Source organism: Tenrec ecaudatus, chromosome 13, assembly GCF_050624435.1.
Source record: "Tenrec ecaudatus isolate mTenEca1 chromosome 13, mTenEca1.hap1, whole genome shotgun sequence".
NCBI classification, from domain to species: Eukaryota; Metazoa; Chordata; class Mammalia; order Afrosoricida; family Tenrecidae; genus Tenrec; species Tenrec ecaudatus.
In genome coordinates this window covers 107,067,015-107,087,748 of record NC_134542.1, presented here as the reverse complement: position 1 = coordinate 107,087,748, position 20,734 = coordinate 107,067,015, and the positions used below count along the sequence as shown (strand labels likewise).

General features: G+C 45.2%; 1 protein-coding gene across 1 annotated transcript in view; it reads right to left on the bottom strand.

Moving 5' to 3' along the window:
• GNAL (G protein subunit alpha L) overlaps positions 1–9,001 on the bottom strand; it is a 193,492-nt gene extending 184,491 nt beyond the window's left edge. The window contains exon 1 of the mRNA XM_075529432.1: positions 8,683–9,001. Within this exon, the coding sequence (XP_075385547.1) occupies positions 8,683–9,001 (319 nt within the window). The remainder of the gene's footprint in view (positions 1–8,682) is intronic.
• Between the last annotated feature and the right edge of the window lie 11,733 nt (positions 9,002–20,734).

The following is a 20,734-nucleotide window of genomic DNA, read 5'->3' as shown; positions in this document are numbered from 1 at the left end:
ACCCCTTACCGTACCCCAATGGGTCTTTCTCAAGAGAGAACTGGGATGGACTGCTTTATCCCCTGAGTTTCCCAAAGCATTATCTCGGGAATTTAACCAACAGATGCTCAAGAAATCCAGTCTGTACTCACGTTAGTGAGGGAGAGGCCTGTATTATTCTATTTTGCAAAAGCAGGCAAATTGAAGACAAATTGGGCAAAAAAAGGGGGGCGCACCTCACAGATCGTCTAAAAGCATTTTAACCCCTAGTTCGCAAGCCCTCTCCTCCAGTTTCTCATTGGCTGAGTTCTATGGGGTTAACCATCTGTGTTAGTCTGGGTACTTTAGAGAAACAAACCCACAGAAACTCTTGTACAAGACGGAGTTTTATATAAAGGTTAAGTGCACATCAAGAAAACATCCCAACCCGGTGCTGCCCAAACCCACAAGTCCAACATTGACCCATATGTCTGATACCAATGCACAAAATAAGTTCTCCTCCATCTCACAAAACACACACTATGATGCCAACTGCACGAGGAAAGCAGAATCAGTGAACGTGTAAGCATCTCAGCGCTGGCAAGGGTCTCCACACGGCTGCTCCAGCACCCAGGGCTGCATCGGGGTAGGTCCATGCAGCTTCTCCTTGGGGATGTCTTGCAGGAAGTGAGCCTTGCCAGCTGGAGTAGAGAACTGGTTAAGGCAGCTGCACCCTGGTCCGACCATCACAAAGCAAGAGACCTAAGAACTAGAAAGGTGAGATTCCCTGAGCCATTTATCTCTCCGCCCTTCAATTAGCCCCATATGTGTTTATCGGCCAGGTTGGCACAATGAACCCTAACTATCTCACCACCTTTGCGGACTGTCTATGCAGTTAACAATCTTTCCCGAGGAGTGTGGCCTAAGTCTCCCCACACAAACACTCTCTTAATCCCTCCGGTTCCCACAGTGCGTACCCCAGGCACCTGAGATCTCCTGCTTGTCCTTTGAGTTACCACCTGTGCCCTGGGTATTCAGTAACGGCCTGACTCCCTGCCCTCTGTTTGCTGAAGGACCACCAGCCTGCTGACTCATTTCTCACATAGGGTCTCTGAGGATCAGAACTGACTCGATGGAAGTGAGCTTGATTTTGGTTTGAGTCCAAAGGAAGAAAGTGGATCTAAATAGTACACAGATGCTCTCAGTGAGTTAGGCTGAGGTCAATGTTTAATCTCTGCCTTTTAGTTCTATGTCACATCTATCGAAGAGTTGATGTTCAGTATGTTGCCAAATTGCAAAATAAATCTAGAGTGATTTCAGTTAAAACCATCTCAGAAATGTGAATCATGCAATCAATCTTCTAATGGTGCAGGAAGGGGAAAAGGACATTAACCGCTCTTCTCCCCCTGGTACTGTATTGCTCCTATTCCATACATACACTGAATTTCTTTGCATACTACAACACTTTTTTCTCTGTATTCCCTCCCCCTGCCCCCAAAAGGGGAAGACTCTCTCACAATTCCAGGAGTAATGCACACCAACATGAGCAGATCCAAATGTGGGGATATGAACCAACCGTCTCTGAGTGGAGCAGGCTTCTGACTTGCAGAGCTTTCTAGATGTTTGTGCCTACTGCGCTAATCCACTCTCTTTTTTTTTCTTCTAACCCTCTACTTCCCTGTTTCTGAGACTTTAAATCTTTATGGAAGCAGACAGCCTCATCTCTCTCCCCTGGAGGGACTGATGGTTTCCAACCGCTGACCTTACTGTTAGTGGTTCAATACCCAGCACACTATATCACCAGGGCTCCCCATGAGTCACAGTTAACTCGACGGCAGTGAGTTTGGCTGGGAGGATGGCTACGTTCCAGTTATCGCCTCAACATGGATGGACACCCTATCAAAAGTTGTCAAATTTTAAAACAAACACATTCAGAAAATTTATATTGCTGTTTCGTGAGGACAATTTCTTCAAGAGCTGGATCTCTGAGGAGAGGCCGGCCACCACGGGAGGCTGCCTGGTCCTGCTTCCCTTCTTTTCCAGGCACGTGCTGACTTCTCACCTGTGCCATCCACCGCGGGATGCTGGATCTTGACTTCAAGTTCATTTATTTTTAGTTGATTGATACCTGGGAGCATCAGGGAAATATGACTTCCATTGTTGACCACTGTGTCTCCACCATTAAGCACACAGTGTCTGACACAGCTGTTTATTTGCAGGAGGGAGAAAAGGGAAGAAACACATTGAATCCATCTTTTCCTGGCATCCAGATGGTTATGAGTTATACTTGTTTCTGCTTAGACTCCTCTGTGCCCACTCCTTCTGTCTCTGAGTCATTCCAGGTTCTGACTTGTCTTTTCCTTGTCTAACTCTCCATGTTCTGGGACTTCCCCTTTATTCTCAGTGTTTTACCTAACACCAATTGGTGGTAATTCTCCAATCTCTGGCCCTAAAACCCTTCTCAGAGCACCAGGCTTATCAAATCGACTTCCTGCTGGTCAGAGCAACATGGGGAGCTCCAAGGAGCCCTGGTGATGTGCACAGTGAGTGGGTTGCTAACCTCAAGGTCAGGGGTTTGAAGCCACCAGCTCCCCCATGGGTAGATGAGGCCTTCTACTCCCATCATCTCCAAAACCCATAGGGGCAGTTTTACTTTGCCCTATAGGATCGCTGTGAGTCTGAACCGACTCAATGGCAGTTTGTTTTTCTTTTAATCTTTCAGGATTTGGTGTCCTGAGCTCCTTTCTGTGTGCCCAGTCCCTGACTCCTGCTCAGCCTGCTCTCCCCTTCTCTCAAAGTCACGTCCCCACCGAGACAGGGCTGTAGTCGTTGTCAGGTGCAATTGAATCTCTTGTATATGCCAGAATGAAACACTGCCTGGTCCTGCGCCATCCTCACAATTGTGATGTTTGCGTCCATCACTGCAGCTACGATGCCAATCCATCTTGTCTTCTCTTTCACTGTCACTACTTCTCCAGAGAGCTGCTGCTGCTGACAATATGGCCAAAGTACATGAGACCAAGTCTCACCATCCTCGCTTCCATCATACATTCTATCTGTTCGGCTTTTTTGGTGGGGGTGGGGGGGTGGGGAGGGAACCAGGCATAACTTAGTCTTCAAGGTGGCATCTTTGCTTGTTGACACTTTCAAACGATCTCTGGCAACCGATTTGCTTAGTTCAACCTTTTGTGAGTTTTTTCCTTTAATTTATTATTGATGGGGAGTTAGTACATAGATCATAGCATTTCATAGTTCCGTCATGTCAAGCAGTATTGTACAATTGCTACCATAATCCGTTTCCAAACATTGTTTTCCTTCCAGGACTCGCTGACATCATCTCCTTTTTCCCTTCCCCCAACACCTCCACTGTACCCCACTCCTCCAAAACCATTATTCTACTTGCTGTCCCTAAAGGTTCATCAATCCTGGGTGTCATATACTGAAAACCAGAAAAAAAATATATAACACAACTTCAAGAGGGTGACCCCCAATGACATAACACCTCTGAGATAAAGCCTAATATAAACAAACAAAAGCAAAACAAAAATACAGAAAATGTTGAAAACCAGATCAGGTATAGCCTGAATCAGAGGAGGGGATCAACTGACCAAGTCTTAGCTGTTCAAGTCAGGCTTGTCCCTTCAATCTTCACTCCCATCTCTCCACTGCACAGTGCTTGGTAGCACAGTGGACAGAGGGCGATCGCTGGAGGCTTATTTCCTATGTAGCTCCCACAGAGGTCGCCTCCATCCAAAGCCTTCTGCAAAGTGTCATCCATGGCCTTCTACAAACTAGATTCTCACAATTGAGGCTCTGATATTAACCCCTCCTTTGCCTTCGGATTATATGAGTTACAATCTCGTGGTGACTGATGATGGTGTGCTTCTTCCATGTGGCCCTAATTGGCATCTCACTTAGAAGGCTGCTTGTTTGGAGACAAGCCTTTCAGATCCCAGATGCTATTTTATCTGATAGCTGGGCACCATCTAATCTCTTCACCACATTTGGCTATAGCACCCATATCTTCTGTGTTCCCTTCCTGAGGGCTAGTATCGAACAAGGCCACGATGTAAGAACTGCCTGTTCTTAAATTGGAGTTAGGATTTAGTGTAAGCTCCAACCCCCTTCCTGGATCTATGTTTTTGCTTTCCTGAATCTGCCTTTGGCTCCCTCTCAACCCCCCACCCTATCTCCCGCCCCGTTAATTTATGGTAGAAAGCCTTATGGACCATCCCCCGAGAGCATAAAGATCTTCCGGTTTTATTGTCTTTGATTAGCCCCTGCTACTAATTTTCTAAAGCCCCGATAAGAGAGGAATATTGGGCCAATGTAGGCCAACTCCATATCACAGTACCTTCTTCCAAGACAAGTGCATGTGCTCTTATGGCAATCTGTTCAAACAAGGACATAATGCCTGGTTTAAAATCAGGAAGAGGTGTGTCAATATTGCATCCTTTCACCACACTTACTCAATCTGTATGCTGACCAGACAATAGGAGAAGTTGGACGAGATGAAGAAGAACACATCATCGGGGTTGAAGAAAGGCTTATTCACAACCTTCTCTATGCAGATGACACACCTTGCTCTAGGTGCAGGTTCCCCAGGAACCCAATCAAGTGTTCTGGGTTCCTCAGTCTTCTCAATGCTATCCATAATTTATTACGATCCAGACAGTCAAATGCTTTTGCATCGTCAATAAAGCATAAGTAAACATCTTTCTGGTATTCTCTGGTTTCAGCCAAGAGCCACCGGACACCAGCCTCTTCTGAATCTGGCTTGAAGACAAGTGGTGTATTATCAGCTATACTTAAAATCCCTCCCCTGCACCTCAAACCCCAGCCAGCCCTGGCCTGAGAGAGCACTCTCCTATGTCCAGACCGCATCACTCTTTCTACTGTCCTCCTTTTCATAGGGCTTCCCAGGCTCTGGTGCTGTTGCCTAGGAATCACTGCACTGAGTGCAGCAGGAGAATCAATTGCTAAAGGAAAGCAAGAGCCCATACAGGTGCCTATGAAGTAATACAGACTGTGGCAAAGGGCTACGAGTCAGGCGCCTGTAACAGTTGATATGAATATGAAAGAGTTAAGGGTTTATTCCTCGCCTGGGGGACTCAGAGACAGAATCATGGGAGATGGGACTAGCCCCCGGGCTTGGGGGAATGGACAAAGCAAAGGTACTGAAATGACTGTTCTTCAGAAGCCCGCGAACTCATGTCCCCTGCTCCTGTGCTCTCAATGTTATTTCCATTAGAAGAAAAACAAAAGCTAATGACATCAGTGAGGGATGGGGGCGGTAGTTGTGGTGTTATTAAACACAATAACAACAAAGGCAAGCAATAGGAGAGACCAGCCCTTTGAGATGGACGTCGTGTTTGATAAGATAGAGGGGTCGGCAAAAAAGAGGAGGCACTGGAGAAGGATTTTTGATGCGACGGATTGGCACAGTGGCTGCACCAATGGATTCAAGCCTAACAGTTGTATGGATAGTGCCGGTCCTGGCAGTGTTTCGGTCCACGAACACAGGCTCGCTATCAGTTGGAGCTGATTCAACAAAACCCAACAACAATGCTTGTGATTTTAAATTTTCCAGTTAAATCTAACTTCCAATTTTAGCAAAACCAAGAATTTTTTTCTAGGATTAATTCCAATCTATATAAAATCTGGTTGGCAATGTTCATTTAATATAGCAGAGGGTTCTCCCACTGATGTTACTGAGCAGGAGCGGGGCTCTGTTTCAGTATCACTTAAGATATGGCACTGATACGCAAGCCATACGATGTTATGAGACTCTCTCTCATAACGTAAGGATCACCCACCCCCAAACAAGCCCACTGCTGTCCAGTCAAGTCTGACTCACAGCGAGCCCGTCTAGGGTTGCAGAAGCCAAAACTTTACCATAGCAGATCACTGCAGCTTTCTTCCAGAGTGGCTCGTGGATTTAAACCACTGACTTCAAAACGAGCAGGTCAACACTTACCAGCCAGTGCCAGTCATTCAAAATGACTTCCCAGAAGCTCGATCATTGGCATCCCAACCTCAACCCCCACCTGCCCCTCCACTGCATATGGACCCCAGAACCTTACATTGACTCACATTTTATTATACATCAATTATCTTCTGCTTCGTGGGTCCAGTTCTGCTCAACATTAAAACACCACCCAGCTAGGTCTTTTATTGTATTTTTCTCTGCTTTCTCTTGACAAAATCCTTCCCTTTTTAATGTTTTTTTAAACTTTGTGTTTCATGTGACTAAGTTCTTACTTAATTACTTTCCAGAGAAATACATTGGTAGGTCTACTTTGAACACCGATATTTCAAAAGCTTTATTTCCCCTACATGCAAACAATGGTTCATGTAGGTGGGACAGTCCAGGCTACAATCCAGACCTCAGTACTCTGGAAAGGCTGTTCTGCCCAGTAGTTCATTGCCATCAAGTGGTGGCATCAAGAGGTGGCTCATGGTGTGTGAAGAGCACAGCTGCATGGCAGAGTTTTCAGGACTCTGGCTTTTGGAAAGCAGATCCCCAGGCCTGCCTTCCCAAGTGCCTCTGAGCAGAATCAAACCGCCAACCTTTCACAGACTAGGATCTAGTACTACCAGTTAAAACTCTGTTGCTATCTGTTCCTCTCTCCTTTGTAGGTAACCCACTTACTTACCTTTTGTTGTTTTGTTTCTCTAAAAAATGCCTCTTTGGCTTAGAATTTAGGTATTTTGCCCTGATATAACAGCTAGATTTGTGTTGTTTTACTTACTCAGTTTTTCAGTAGGTGAGTCACTTTAATCCAAAAGCTCAATTGTACTCTGGATCTCAATAAACCAAAATCTAAACCAAACCCCAACATCACTGCCTTCAATTCCAACTCACAGCTATCCTATAGGACAGAGGAGAACGGCCCCTGTAGGGATAAGACTGTAAATCTCTATGGGAAGAGATAGCCTCATCTTTCTCCTATGGAGCATCTGGTAGGTTGGAATGGTTCACCTGGCAATTAGCAGCCCAACATGTAACCAACCTCACCACCAGATCTCCTCTATCTCGGTAAAACAAACCAAAACAAAATCACTGCCATCACGTCAATGCTGACTCATAGCGACCCCCTCTGGGTTTCCCAGACTCTAACCGTTCACGGGAGTAAAAAGCCTAATCTTTCTCCAGAGGAGCTGAAGGTGGTTTTGAACTGGCGACCATGCAGCTAGTAAGTAGCCCAAAGTGTAACCTCTACACCACCAGGAAGCCTCTCACCACCAGGGCTCCACTTGATCTCAGTACATCCCATTAATTACTCACGTCTTTCCGCACACACGTAGCAGACAGCACTGGGCTTCTTAGTAACTTACAGAATTTGGGTCACAAGCCCACATCATACATCTGTTTGTTTTGCTTTTAAATTTAAAACATGCCAAGTACCAACACTCACCTGCACTCACTGTCATCAATTCCAATTCAACTCATAGCGACCCCCTACAATTCCAATTCAACTCATAGCGACCCCCTACAATTCCAATTCAACTCATAGCGACCCCCTACAATTCCAATTCAACTTATAGCGACCCCCTAGGACAAGGTGGAACTGCCCCTGTAGGTGTCTGAGACTTCCTCTCATCGCTGGTTAGCAGCCCAACTTGAAAGGTAAAAGATACCAAGCAGCACCAGAAACTCATTCAGTTTGCTTCCTTTGATTTGACGGCCCAGTCTATCTCTCATTGTTAACTGGCGGGAACAGTTTGAAGAAGGTACTGGCAAACCAGCTATGCCTTTAAAAGGCTAGTGATTTTTTTACTAGCTTTTGTGTGTGCAATCAACTCTGGAATCGTTCTCAGAAGCCTGTCACCACTCTTCTCTTAGTCCTGAAAGAGGAACAGTTATTCCCACAGCGCCAGGTTGAATGCACGCCGTCGTCTATTCAGCTGCTGAAATGATGTCTCAAAAGGCAAGAAGACACGCCCACGGCAACGGTATTATACTGTTGGAAAAGTTTCAAGCTAAAAGGATCTGTAAGCCTGGTCTCATTTATATCTTATAACAAATTACCGAATGCTGCTCAAATCAGAGTATGAAAGGCATCCCTATGGGTCACACCATGAACTTGAGCGAACGTAGGTGGGGGATGGCTCATTCATTAGTAATAAGTAAGCATGGGCGGGCCATCCATCACCCAATAGAAATGTTCTTAATGGAATCACAAAGAATTTGCAGGTTCCAAGATGGACCAACAAGCTGCCCAGGATCACTTGTCATCCTGATCGAGGGATCTTTGAGTGCAGCAAGCGACTCAATGGCAGTGAATTGGAGTGCTCTAGCATAGTGGATTACAAGGTCCGCAGTTCGATCCCACCACCCGCCACTATGGGGATGTGGGAGGAGATAAGAACTTTTGCTTCCATAAAGATTTACAGCCTTGGAAACCCCTATGGGCAGTTCCCTCTGCCCTTAGGGTCGCTGTGGTCAATGACTCCTGCTAGTACGTTGGTTGGTTAGTGGGTTGGTGGGTGGGTGGGTTGGTTGGTGGGTGGGTGGGTGGGTGGGTTTTCTCCCTCCTGCAGTCTCAAGCCCTATGCGTGCGCTTCTCTGGCGCTGGCCGACCCTCCCTCCAGGCCCCCTCTCCGCCCTAGAGATGTACTTTGCGCAGCCTCAGGGACCCCAGGGAGCCGGGCGGCGCCCTCGCAGACCGATCTGTCGCCGGCCCCGAGGCCAGCCCTGCGGCCCGCGCGCCCCGCACCTACCGAGCAGCAGCAGCCGGTGCGTGTGCCGGAAGTCGCGCTGGTGCGCGCGGAGCATGCGGTCGATGCCCTGGCTCACTTTCCGCGCCTCTCTCTCCGCCTCGCGCTTCTCGGTGCGCAGCCGGCCGGCGGGGCCGGGCTCCTCCCGCGACCCGCCGGGCCCGGGCCGCAGCTGCGGCGGCCGCCCGGACGCCGGCAGCCCACCCCGAGGACCGCCGGCCGCCGCCGGGGCGCAGGCCGGGGGCTCCGGGAGCTCCGGGGAGGGCGCCGGGTCGCCGGAGCCCCCGAAGAGCAGGGGCCGCAGACTGTAGCACAGCCCCATCCGCGCGCGCGCCGCGTCCAGGCCGCGGGGACCCCCCTTCTCCAGAGCGCGGCGCGGCTGCCCGGCCGCGGGCGCGGGGCGGGGCGGGATCTGGGCCACTGCCCGCACCCCTCAGCGATCCCAGGGCTCAGCTCGCATTTTGCGCCCCGGGCAGAGGGTGGCCGCTTCTCGCCCGCGGGGCGCCCGGTGCCGCTGGCCTTCCGAGCCCGGCGTCCTTACGGTAAAGGTAGCGGCCCAACCGGCTCCGCTACCTTAAAGAGCACCGCCTGCGGCTCCAGGTACCGTAAATATCGGCCGAGGCCCTTTGTTTACCGTCAATACGGCTCCCCCTGGCCGGTGGCGCTACCTTAAATTCCATCAGGAGGCCGGCGGCAGGTGCGACTGTGTGGACTTGGCTTGGGTTGTCTTCGCCCTGAGCTGCAGCTGCCTCCCTGAAAATATTCCCGAGATGTTGATCATGGACCGCGGCGGAATGCACATAAAGCTGATGCAGGGATAGAGGCGCTCAGGTCTCGAATTTCCTAAAGAATTTCCGGCAGCGATATTGCTGCTCCTTTTTCTGCATTCTTAGATCGTACAGCATGTGTGCGTTCACACTTTTGATCGTTACCTTAATGCTAAATAAACTTTAATCTCGAGGAAATCTCTGATTCAGGCCCAAACTCCACTTTCCGCAATCTCTACATTTACTAAAAACTTAAGAACCCCACCCTGTGGACGTGAAGTCTGTTCTGAGCAATCCTGAAGCACAGAGTGAAATCGCCCGAGAGAGGGGGTCTAAGGCTGTAAACCTGACTCACGTCCCGCAGCAGCAGCTGGTTGGTTGCAAACAGTGACCTCTTGGGTAGAGCATGACCGTTGTGAAACCAGAACTCTTTAAACTTAAGAAGCACGTAGAATTGTCATCTATGACTTGTATTTGCTAAAACAGTCCACAAAAAATGCTACATTTGATACTTTCCTGGAATCCCTGCTTGGTGCAAAGGTTAACTCTCCATCCAGTTTGAAACTTGAAGCCCATCCAGGGCTATCTGGGAAGAGAAACCTGCTGGCAGTCCAGTTCAGAAATACTTGTTTTATATTATCTTGATTCTCTTTCCGAACTAGCAATCTAGCGCAGATGCTCCCTCAGGTAGAATACAATGTAGTGATAGAATACAATATAGAATCCGTACTCTAATAGAAGGCAAATCCACTCCGAAGTTTCTAGGCTCTTGGTTATTTCTCACTTAATTTCCATCATTTTAAAGAGCTCCTGGAATGGGTGAACAATAGAACATAGATTTTTTTTAAAAAGGAAACTGCTATAACATGTTCCTTTATTTCAAAGAAAATGACATATATAATTGATAATTAAACATGCTGTTGATGATCGGTGCCATCGAGTTGGCCCTGACCCATAGCACCATCGAAGGAAACGCTGCCTGGTCCAACACCATCCTCACGATGGGTCCTACTCTTGAGCCCATTGTTGCACCCATTGTGTTTTTACAGCTCCTTGAGGACCTTCCTCTCTTTTGCTGCCCCTCTACCAAGCACGATGTCCTTCTCCAGGGACATGTTGCTCCTGACCACATGTCCAAAGTATGCAAGTGGACATTTCTCTATCTTTGCGTCTAAGACGCAGTCTGCCTATTGCTTCTTCCAAGACAGCTTTGCTTGTCCTCTTAGAAGCCCATGGCACTTTCACTATTCTTTTCCAATGACAAGCTCTGTCCACGGGGCTGTGGTGCTCCCGGGTCAAGAATTGCAAGCAGGGCTGGGAAGATGGAGGCGGAGGTGGAGAAATCACCACAAAAGACTTAGTGTCAGGTGGTGTGGGGAACAGGGGAGAAGTTTCCTTGCAAACACAGATGAGTGAGTTCAATTTCCATTTCATTCTGTACAAGCCTGGGTCCTTGAAATACCATGGAGAGTGAGTGTTCTCTTCTTTCTACCAGCCTGCCATTTTCCACATCCAGACCTGGAAGACAGTATGTTATGCCCCAAATGTGTCCAGAGGAACAGGGTGTTGATGAAAAATTTCCATTGCTACTAGAATACCTGGGGAAAGGGCACTTCCAAGATGACAATTGGAAGGTTATCCTAAGGGGCTCCATGCTACCACTGACAGCTGGGCTTCAGCCCATGCCCTCTAGGGCTCCTGCTTGCAGTGGGCAAGGACTGGCGGGTGCAGGTGTCTCCCTTTGCAATCTGGACTGTGGAGTCCACCACTATTTTGCTTCCTGGCTTGAGGTAGAGAGGACACTGAGGTTTAAAATTGGTACAATTTCACACATTACCATTCATCCCAGCTAATAAAACAAAAATGAAAAAGTTCATAAAACCAACATTTTCTTACCCTTCTGAAGTATAAATGAAGTGCTTCATCAGGCTAGTGCTTTCAGTGAAGCTTCAACCTCTTCCTTCAGTACCATTGATTCTTGCTCATGTTTGTGGTACAATGACTGTGAATTTCATGCTTCCTATATTGTTCAATATTTTGTCCATAAAACTTTTAGTATTGCAACTCACGGCCTAGATTTTTTTCTTTAGTTCTTATAATTTAAGAGGTACTGAATGTGTTCTTTCTTTTTTGGTTTTCTAACTGTGGGTCTTTTGAAATTTCATGATAATATATTTGATTTTGTCTTCTCTAGCTACCCTTTTAAATTTTCTAGTCAGCTCTTTGACATCATCATTTCTTCCACTTGCCGTAGCTACTCTGCACTTAAGAGCAAGTTTCAGAGTCTCTTTTGACATCCACTGTGACCTTTTCTTCGCCGTCTCCTTACTGACTTTTTGCTTTCTTCGTGTATGGTGTTCTTGATGTCCTCCCACAGATCATCAGACCGTCTGCCACTGGTGTTCAATGTGTCAGATCTACTCTTGAGATGTTCTTGGAATTCAATGGCATGGAGGGGCGTACTCAACGGTGTATTTTGGTTCTTATTGGGTTGATTTAATTTTCTTCCACTTAAACCTGAACTTACATAGGAGAAATTGCTGGTCTTCTCTGCAGTTGCCTCCTAGCTTTGATTAGGTGTTGAAATCGAACATCTCCATCGTCTCATCTCACAGATGTAGTCAATTTGATTTCTGCCTCTATCTGGAGAAGTGTGTGTTGTTGAAAAACGGTATTTGAAGAACTCTATCATGTGATCTCCCGTGGTTTCTATCACCAAGACCATAGTTTCCAACTATTCCTTCCTCTTTGTTTCCAGATTCTGCATCCTAATCGACAATAATTACCAATGTGTTTTGATTGCATGCTTGATCAATTTCAGACTGAAGATATTGGCAAAACTCTTCAATTTCTTGATTGCTGCCTGAGGTAGGTAGTTTATTGTGCCAACCTGGCCGATAAACACATGTGGAGTTAATTGAAGGGCAGAGAGATAAATGGCTTGGTGAGCCTCCTCTTTCTAGTTCTCGGGTCTCTTGCTTTGTGGTGGCTGGACCAGGTGCAGCTGCCTTAGCCAGTTCCCTGCTTCCACTGACAAGGGTCACTTCCTGCAAGACATCCCTGAGGAGATGCCACATGGACCTACTCCGATGCAGCCCTGGGTACTGGAGCAGCCGTGTGGAGACACCTGCCAGCGCTGAGATGCTTACACGTTCACGGTTTCGGCTTTTCTCCTGCAGTTGTCCTCACTGTGTGTGTTTTGTGAGCTGAAGGAGGACTTTGTGCATTGGTGTTGGACATATGGGTTGATGTTGGACTTAGTGGGCTTGGGCAGCACTGGGTGGGGATGTTTTCTTGATGTGTATCTATATAACTTTATATAAAACTCTCTTATACATGAGTTTCTGTGGATATGTTTCTCTAGAGTACCCAGACTAACACACTAGCTTTTGTGGTTGGTGCATACATTTGAATAACAGTTGTATTGATTGGATTTGCTTGCATGAGGGTTAATATTAACCTCTCACAGAGAGCAATGTACTTCAAGATGTATCTTATAATGTGCTTCTTAACTATGAATGCTACATCATTCCTCTTGAACCAAGTGTTTTGGGCATATAATAGCGTATGCCTGCTTGATTCAAAGTGGCCAACACCGGACCATTTCAGCACCCTAATGCCTAGGATACATTCTGTGTGCTTTCCATGTCATTGTTGAAGATTCCATTTGCCTAGATTCATACTTTGTACATTTCAAGTTCTAATTATAAATAGGTTTTTGCATCTGTTTCTTCTTTTTGAGTTGTACCCCACCGGCAAACCAAAGTCCTGAAGGCTTTCCTCCGTCTTAGTCATTATGGTCAAATCTGCATCGAGGAGGCAGCTCTTCCTCAGTCACAGTCTGAGGGCCTCCAACCCGAGGGCTCATCTTGTGGCCCCATCAGTGAAATGCTGCTGTTTTCATGACATTTTCAGTATGAAAATGTCGTGCTGACAAAGGTTTACGATGACTAATACCTCCGAAATGGACGGCCTATTAATTTATTCATAGTCTATTCTTAATCTGGAAGCTCTGCTAACACCTGCTCACTTTGGCTGATTCTGCTGGTATTTGAAATACCAGTCACATAGTTTTCAGCATCACAGTGACACACAAGCCACCACAGAATGACACACTCACAGACAAGTTGTGGGAGATCCATAGTTCACAGTTACTTCAGGGCCCTGTTAATAACAAATGTGTTTGCCATATAATAATATTTCAAAATTACATTTAAACATTTTTAATAGTAAAAATCATTTTAAAAATCTGGCTAAAATGAAAAAAATTTAGTTTCATTGCCATTTTCACTGTTCATTCACTCACCTCTCCCTCCCTTCCACTCCCCATCCCTCCCTCCACCCATCCATTCATTTATTCAATCAATTAGTGTTTATCAAACATTCCTATCAAGCACTACAAGTCCACCTAGCCCAAATCATAGTGTTACCGTCTCGTGGTGTGGACCTGCAGTGAGTGACGACATGAAGAAAAAGAGTGGCTCGTGGACTGGTGATCCAAACACAAATTTTATTTCCAAAGGACAGCCTCAGATATTAATGAAGCAGGGTATATAGCTTGCATAATGTAACAATAACATTGTGATAAAATTGCTCTAAGCACAAACAATTCCTTGGGACTAATCTTAACAAATGCAGATGTGTTCTCAGTTTACTCATTGTGTCTCGGAATGTGGGAAAGCATCCTAAGGATATGGTGTCTCCAAGCACCCAAGAGAGTCATCAAGACACTTCAGTTAAAACTCAGTGACTCTCTAATGGCTTCATATGCATATGAGAGTTGGACATTCAGTAAGGAAGACAAAAGAAGAAATGCATTTGGATTATGGTGCTGGTGAAGAAAATTGAAAGCACCGTGAATTGAGAGGAGAACAAACAAATCTCTCTTGAAAGAAGCAGAGCCAGAAAGCTCCAGTACACCCTGTTCACAGGGACTAGAAGACAGAGGAGAGCAGGGCGGTCGATCTGAAGTTTAAAGAGCTGCGTGGAACTTGAGCCTATGGCATGATCTAGCTCCAGGGGGCTAGGGTTGGTCAGAATATGCACAGGGGCCGATGGTATGCAGCAGGAGTGTTGAGTGGGGAACTCGCTAGTCACACATTGACCTCTCTTGGAATGGCTAGGGCTGAGTTTACCAGAACCTGACTGGATAAAGAGGCAGGTGTCTGACTCTATGAACTGGCACATACTGCTGGCTGGTTTGATGAACAACTTATGGATGCAGACACCCAAGATTCACACTAGAATAAAGATTCTTCAGATCAAGGAACATGCTTGTTTCCTCCAAGCACTGTGTTGATAAAACTGAGTAGCATAGAAATTAAATGCCCCAAATGAGGGGAGATAAAGTCATGAAATGGCTGGTTTACAAGCTTTCATAAGTGGAGGAAGAGGTTGATAAGATTACATGATTAAAGTGTAGGTGATCACAAAATGACAATTGTTAGATATAGAATATTTTTGTTTTGTCAGTGTATTTTCAGTTGTACTCATGTTAACTATATTGTGCTAGGCACAAATATGGTTTGACTTTTGTCTTTGTTTTTAGAGTATATATGGTTAAAGAGTTTTATAAAGGTGTCAAATTGACAAGGGGTAGTGTGTTGTAGTTAGCTGATTTCATGTCAACTTGAATCTGTATCAAGGTGTAAGGGTGGAGCGCAACCTGGTCATCAGATTACAGCTACCCTGGGTGTGTGGCCTTCTTAGAAGGAAGAAGTTGGTAACTTTCCACTCGCTGCCCTTTCATCTTCTTGCTTGCTGGGACTCTGCTGGTCTCCAGAGGTAGCCCCATGTCAGCACCCTGCCCTGTGTCTACTGACCTTAGAACCAGGAGATTCTGCAGGCCCTGGCTGGTGATCCTCCTGCATCATGCTTTATCTCTCTGTGTCAGTGTCCTACAGTTGTGGACTAGAGTTGGACTGGTCTGGGATGCCTGCTTGGTTTAAAATTACTTGTTGATATCCAGCTCTTTCTTACACAGATATGCATGCCCCTGGATTTGTTTCTATGACCACCCTGGCCTAACATAGACTTCATTCTTCAGCAAGTAGAAGGGTTGTGAGAAAAGAGGAAGACCCTCAATGAAATGAGTTGACAAGGGGCTGCAGCAGTTGGCTCAAACATGGCAAAAACGGGCAGGATGGTCTAGCACCGAGCACTGTGTGCTTCTGTTGAGCAGCAGCCAGATGGTCTCATCAGCACTCCAGCACCACGCCCCTTTGTGAGGAAGCCTCCCGTTGCCACAGCGGTTGTTGGGATCTATGGCCTCACCGGCAGTGCATGAGCTTTCTAGTCTCTCACACCCTTCCCAGCCGTCGTTGTTCACTTTCCCTTGAGTTCTGCTCTGAATGCTGGGGTAGGTGGTATTTCATTGTGGCTTTGATTTGAATCACCCGGTGGCTAGTGCTCATGAGCATCTCTTCCTATTTTGTTGGCCACATGAATGTCTTTTGTGTTGAAGTGTCTGTTTATGTTCTCTGCCTATTTTAGAATGGGATTATTTCCTGTCGAAGTGGTTCAGATTTTCTATATATTTTAGAGATTAATCCCTTGTCCAGATATGTCATTGCCAAAAACAGTGTCCCAATCTGCGGGTTCTCTTTGTGTTCTTTTGGCAAAATGTTTTGCTGCATATGTGTCTGTTTTGAGGAGGTCCTAGTCATTTAAGGTTTCTTCTGTATGCATTTATTTCATTCTAATTGATGGGATATTTATGCCGCATGGCTTTGATTTCATGACACATGATCGTGTATTATTGGGACCACTAGTTTTTCCCTTTGCAGTGATGACCTTTAAGTGATAGATTTTGCAGTTAGGTCTTCGATCCATCTTGAGTTCATTGTATAGATGGTGTAGATGGTGTGTGATGTGGAGGGGCCTGGGTGGCATAGAATGCTGACTGCAAAGTCAGCAGTTTGAACCCCCCAGTCACTCCATGGGAGAAAGTTGAGGCTTTCGACTTCTATAAAAATTTAGGGGGGTAAATCTAGGTTAAAAAACCCATAGGGGAATGCTGTCATATGGGGTCACTGTGGGTTGGAATCAACCTGATGGCTAGTGCCAGTGAGGTTGAGGATTTTTTGTGGGTGAGATCTGGGTCCTGTTTCATTCTTCTGCAAATGCATGTCCAGTTTTGCCAGCATCATTTGTGTAAGAGGCTATTGCTTTCCTATTTAATGTGCTTTGGACCTTCGAGAAAGATCAGCTCTGTATACGTTATGGGTTGACTCCTGGTTTCTCAGTTCTGCTCCATGGTCTATGTTTCTATCACTGTAGCAGTGCTGGGCTGTTTTGTCGACAGGGGATGTAGAGGAGGAAATTAGAAGCCTCTTCCTTTGTTCTACTTTTGCAGTAGGGCCATGCTTACCTGAGGTCTCTTTACTTCCTGCATAAAGTTAGTAAGAAGGTTTTCCATCTCAGATTCCAGTTTCATTATTTAAATTTGCATTTTCAAATTTATTGAAGTATAGTTTTTCTATTATGTTATCCTTTTTATTTCCTTTATATTTTATTTTATTTATATCTTTTTATTCCTATTTATATCCTTTTTATTTCTGTTCTGTTGTGAAATCACTGGTTTCATTTTTTATTAATATTATTTGCTTCTTCTGCTTTTCTTTTGTTAGATTTCCTGGTGGTTTGTTAACTTTGTTAATCCTTGCCAAGAACCAACTTATCTTATTGATTCTATTGTTTTCTGCTCTGATATTTATGCTTTTGTTTTCATCTGGAGGCTTGGACTTATTTTGCTGCTTTATTTCTCTAATGATTGAGTTAATGCCTTGATTTTAGTTCTAGCTTTTCTTTTGTGCGTACATGTAGTCGTTTGCATCATGCTCTGAGAATTACTCTTGCGATGTTCCAACAATTTTGTAGTTGTGTTTTCACTGTCATTTTATTCAAGGGATTTTTCGATTTCACTTTTGTTTCTTCCGTTGCACACCAGTTTTTAAGCTGAATCTTCATCAGTTTCCATGTATTTGATTTTATTTCCTTGCTGATTTCTGATTTTAAAGCATTCTGATTTGAGAAGATGGTTTACAATATCTTGATGCTTTTAAGCATGTTGAGGTTTGCTTTGCTTAAGTGTAACTTTTTATTGACTCTTTGCTATTGTATGCATGTGAATATATGAGCATGGCGCTTTATAGTCCACTGGGGGGACTTGCTAGTGCCCCCAATGGCAACCCGGTGCTGGCAGCAGGGCCTGACAGTCCTTCACAAGACAGAATGTGTCAGTTTTGCCAAGGCTATTCTGAGGAATCTCCCACGTGCCCTGGGAAAGAATGTGTGTCGTTCTGCTATTGCTGCTGTGCTCTGTGTGTTTGCTGGGTCACGTTGGTGGATTGCGTTGTTTAGTTCTGTGCTTTGTTGAGTTCCTTTCTAGTTGAGTTCCTTTCTAGTTATTGTATCCTTCATTGAAAATTTTGTAAAAAGGTCTCTAACTATATTGTAGAGTTGTCTATTCTCTCTTTTACTCTGCAAGATTTGATTAATGTATTTTGCAGATCTTTCGTTGGGTGCATAGGTATTTATTACATCTTTTTCAATTGACACTTCAATCATTATAAATGATTAAAATGATTACAATGACCTACTGAATCCTAATGCTGTGTATTGGCTTACTATCTATTTTATCAGAAATTAAGATCGCCACTACTGTTTTTTTATTGACATTAGATTGATATATATTTTAATAATTTGATTTCTTTCTGTCTGACTTGTGGCCATTTGGATCAACATGCAGGCTGAACAGGTGTGAATGTGAGAGTGGGAGTAGAATCATGGTGTAGGTTTAATGCTTTGGTTGCTTGGCTGTTTTGTTTTATGAGTATGAATTGAGTAGAAGGCAGTGGGTTTTTGGTGAGACCCTAATATGAGGGTGTGTGTGTGAGATATCTATTAAATATTTAGCCCCAATGTCAAACCCTTGATATCAGTGTCATGAGGACTAGATATTAGACAAGTCTTAAGGGAAGTGAAACAAGCCAGATCAATGGCCCTTCGAACTGTGTTTTTAAAGAGATAGTGTTTGTGCAATCCTGATATGCTGTACCCTCCTCATAAAGCTTAGGTGATGGGAGAGCTTGGGAGCCACTGATCACGGAAAACAGCAACCCCCAGCACCAGTCAGAAACAAACACAAGCTAGTGATTGGTTATGGGTGCGTGGCCAAAAGAGTGCCAGAAGGATAAACGAGACTGGGAGTCAAGCAAAGGAGGGTGGTACGGGGTGTGGAGCAATGAGCCTTCCTTGGAGGAGCTGGAGCTCTCTGTGGGCCTGGGCTCTCGCGCTCACGCTCTCTCCTCCCCACCCATGTTTTCCACAGATGTAGGACCCACAAGACTTTGCATCAATCAGCCTGTGACCTTCTTGCATCCTTCATCATTGCATGTGGCTCTGTGTGCCTAAGGGGGACTTACAGAGTTGAGTTAGACTGGAATGGTATGTTTTCTTGATATGTAACAAGCTCCTGATATAAAGCTCTTTCCTACAAATACATGAATATCACACGATTCGTTTCTTTAGTCAACCTGCCCTAATACAGCTGGGAACCAGTTGGAGATTATAGATACCTAGAAGCTACTGCTTCTCAGAGATCTTTCCTATGAGCTTCAGGTGGTGCAGAGTAGGGCTGCTGCAGCCAACCAGAGGCCAGAAGACTGGCATACTGCTTGTAGAGGGATTCTAATTTCTTTGTGCTTCAACACTTCCCAGCTGCATGCTGGCTGTTGTAGGTCCCTCATAATATGGGAGGGCTAGGAAAGAGCACTTGAACTATCTCCCCTGCAGTTCAGTGAACTTTTCCCTGGAAGAAAAGCAAACAAAACCGGTGGGTACAGGGCCTAGCCTTAGGACAACATTGTCCCTTCTCAGCACTCTGTGCAGAGCATGATCCAGCAGTTCTATATTCCCTGGCAGGCTAGTGGAGAGGAGAGGAGTCACATCAGTTTAACATTTGGCGTGGGAGACAGCCTGTGCTAAGTGTGTGTGGCTGAAATTGTGACATTCTGTCCTGCAAAGGATTTCCAGGGGCCCCTGCCAACAGTGGGTTGTCATCCCTGCACTAGGGATATGGAGCCCTGAAAAGAAAAAAAAAGGTGGGGGGACTGGACTGATGGATTATAACAGCTTAATTGAAGGGCGGAGAGATAAATGGCTCCACGAGCCTTGCATTTCTTATCTCTTGCTCTCTTGATGGTTGGACCAGTTGCGACTGCCTTACCTAGTTCTCTGCCTTAGTTGGCATGGCTCACTTCCTGCGAGACATCAATTAGGAGAAGCCACATGGACCTACTCTGATGCAACCCTGGGTGCTGGAGAAGCCACGTGGAGACCCCTACCAGCTCTGAGATGCTATACCTCCACTGGATCCAAAGACTTTCTACCTAGTGGACTGTGATTGTTCAGCATTTGGCATCATTGTGTGCGTTTTGTGAGTTTGAGTAGGACTTTATAGATCATTATCAGACATATGGACTAATGTCAGATTTATGGGCTTGGACTGAACTGGGTTGGGATGCTTAATGTACAATTACCCTTTATATAAAATTTCTCTCTTATACACATATGAGTCTATGGATTTGTTTCTCTAGTCTACCCAGACTAACACAATGTCCTTCTCTCTATTTAACAGAGATATTCATCTGCTCTGTGTCAGGATCCCTGATAGACTTATGACTCCATATATATTTTCTTTGTTGTTTGTTTTTTTTCTGTGTTTATTCATACAAGATAGGCAAGACAGACAATCCTATGGAGACAGCTACAGGACCTACCATTCCTGGGGGGCACGGGAGGGAAGGAGGCAGAAGAGGAGAGCAGTGAGCCAATAAAGACAGTACAGGGGAATAGTAAGGGTTCTAAAATGAATGGAGAAGAGGATGTAGATTTTCTGGTCATGTCTGGTCAATAGACTTGTATCTGAGAGGAATTACTGAGAAGTGAATGATGGGTAAGCATGATAATGGAAAAAAGAAAAATAAAGGAAAAATATATAGTTATACATATACATGTATATATGTAAACATAGTTATTTAAATTTAGGTATATTTGTTTATATATGTATATAAATGCAAATGTAACCAGGAAGCAGATGACCTTTGTGACTCTACATAAATCTTACCTAAGTGCAAGAATGGTTTGTTTCAGTAATGAGGCACTGTATGATACTCACCTTCCTGACATGATTGCTGAAGACAAAATGGGTGCTTAAGTGAATGTGGTAAAGAAAGCTGATGGTGCCGGGCTAGTAAAAGAGATAGTGTCTGGTGTCTGAAAGGCTG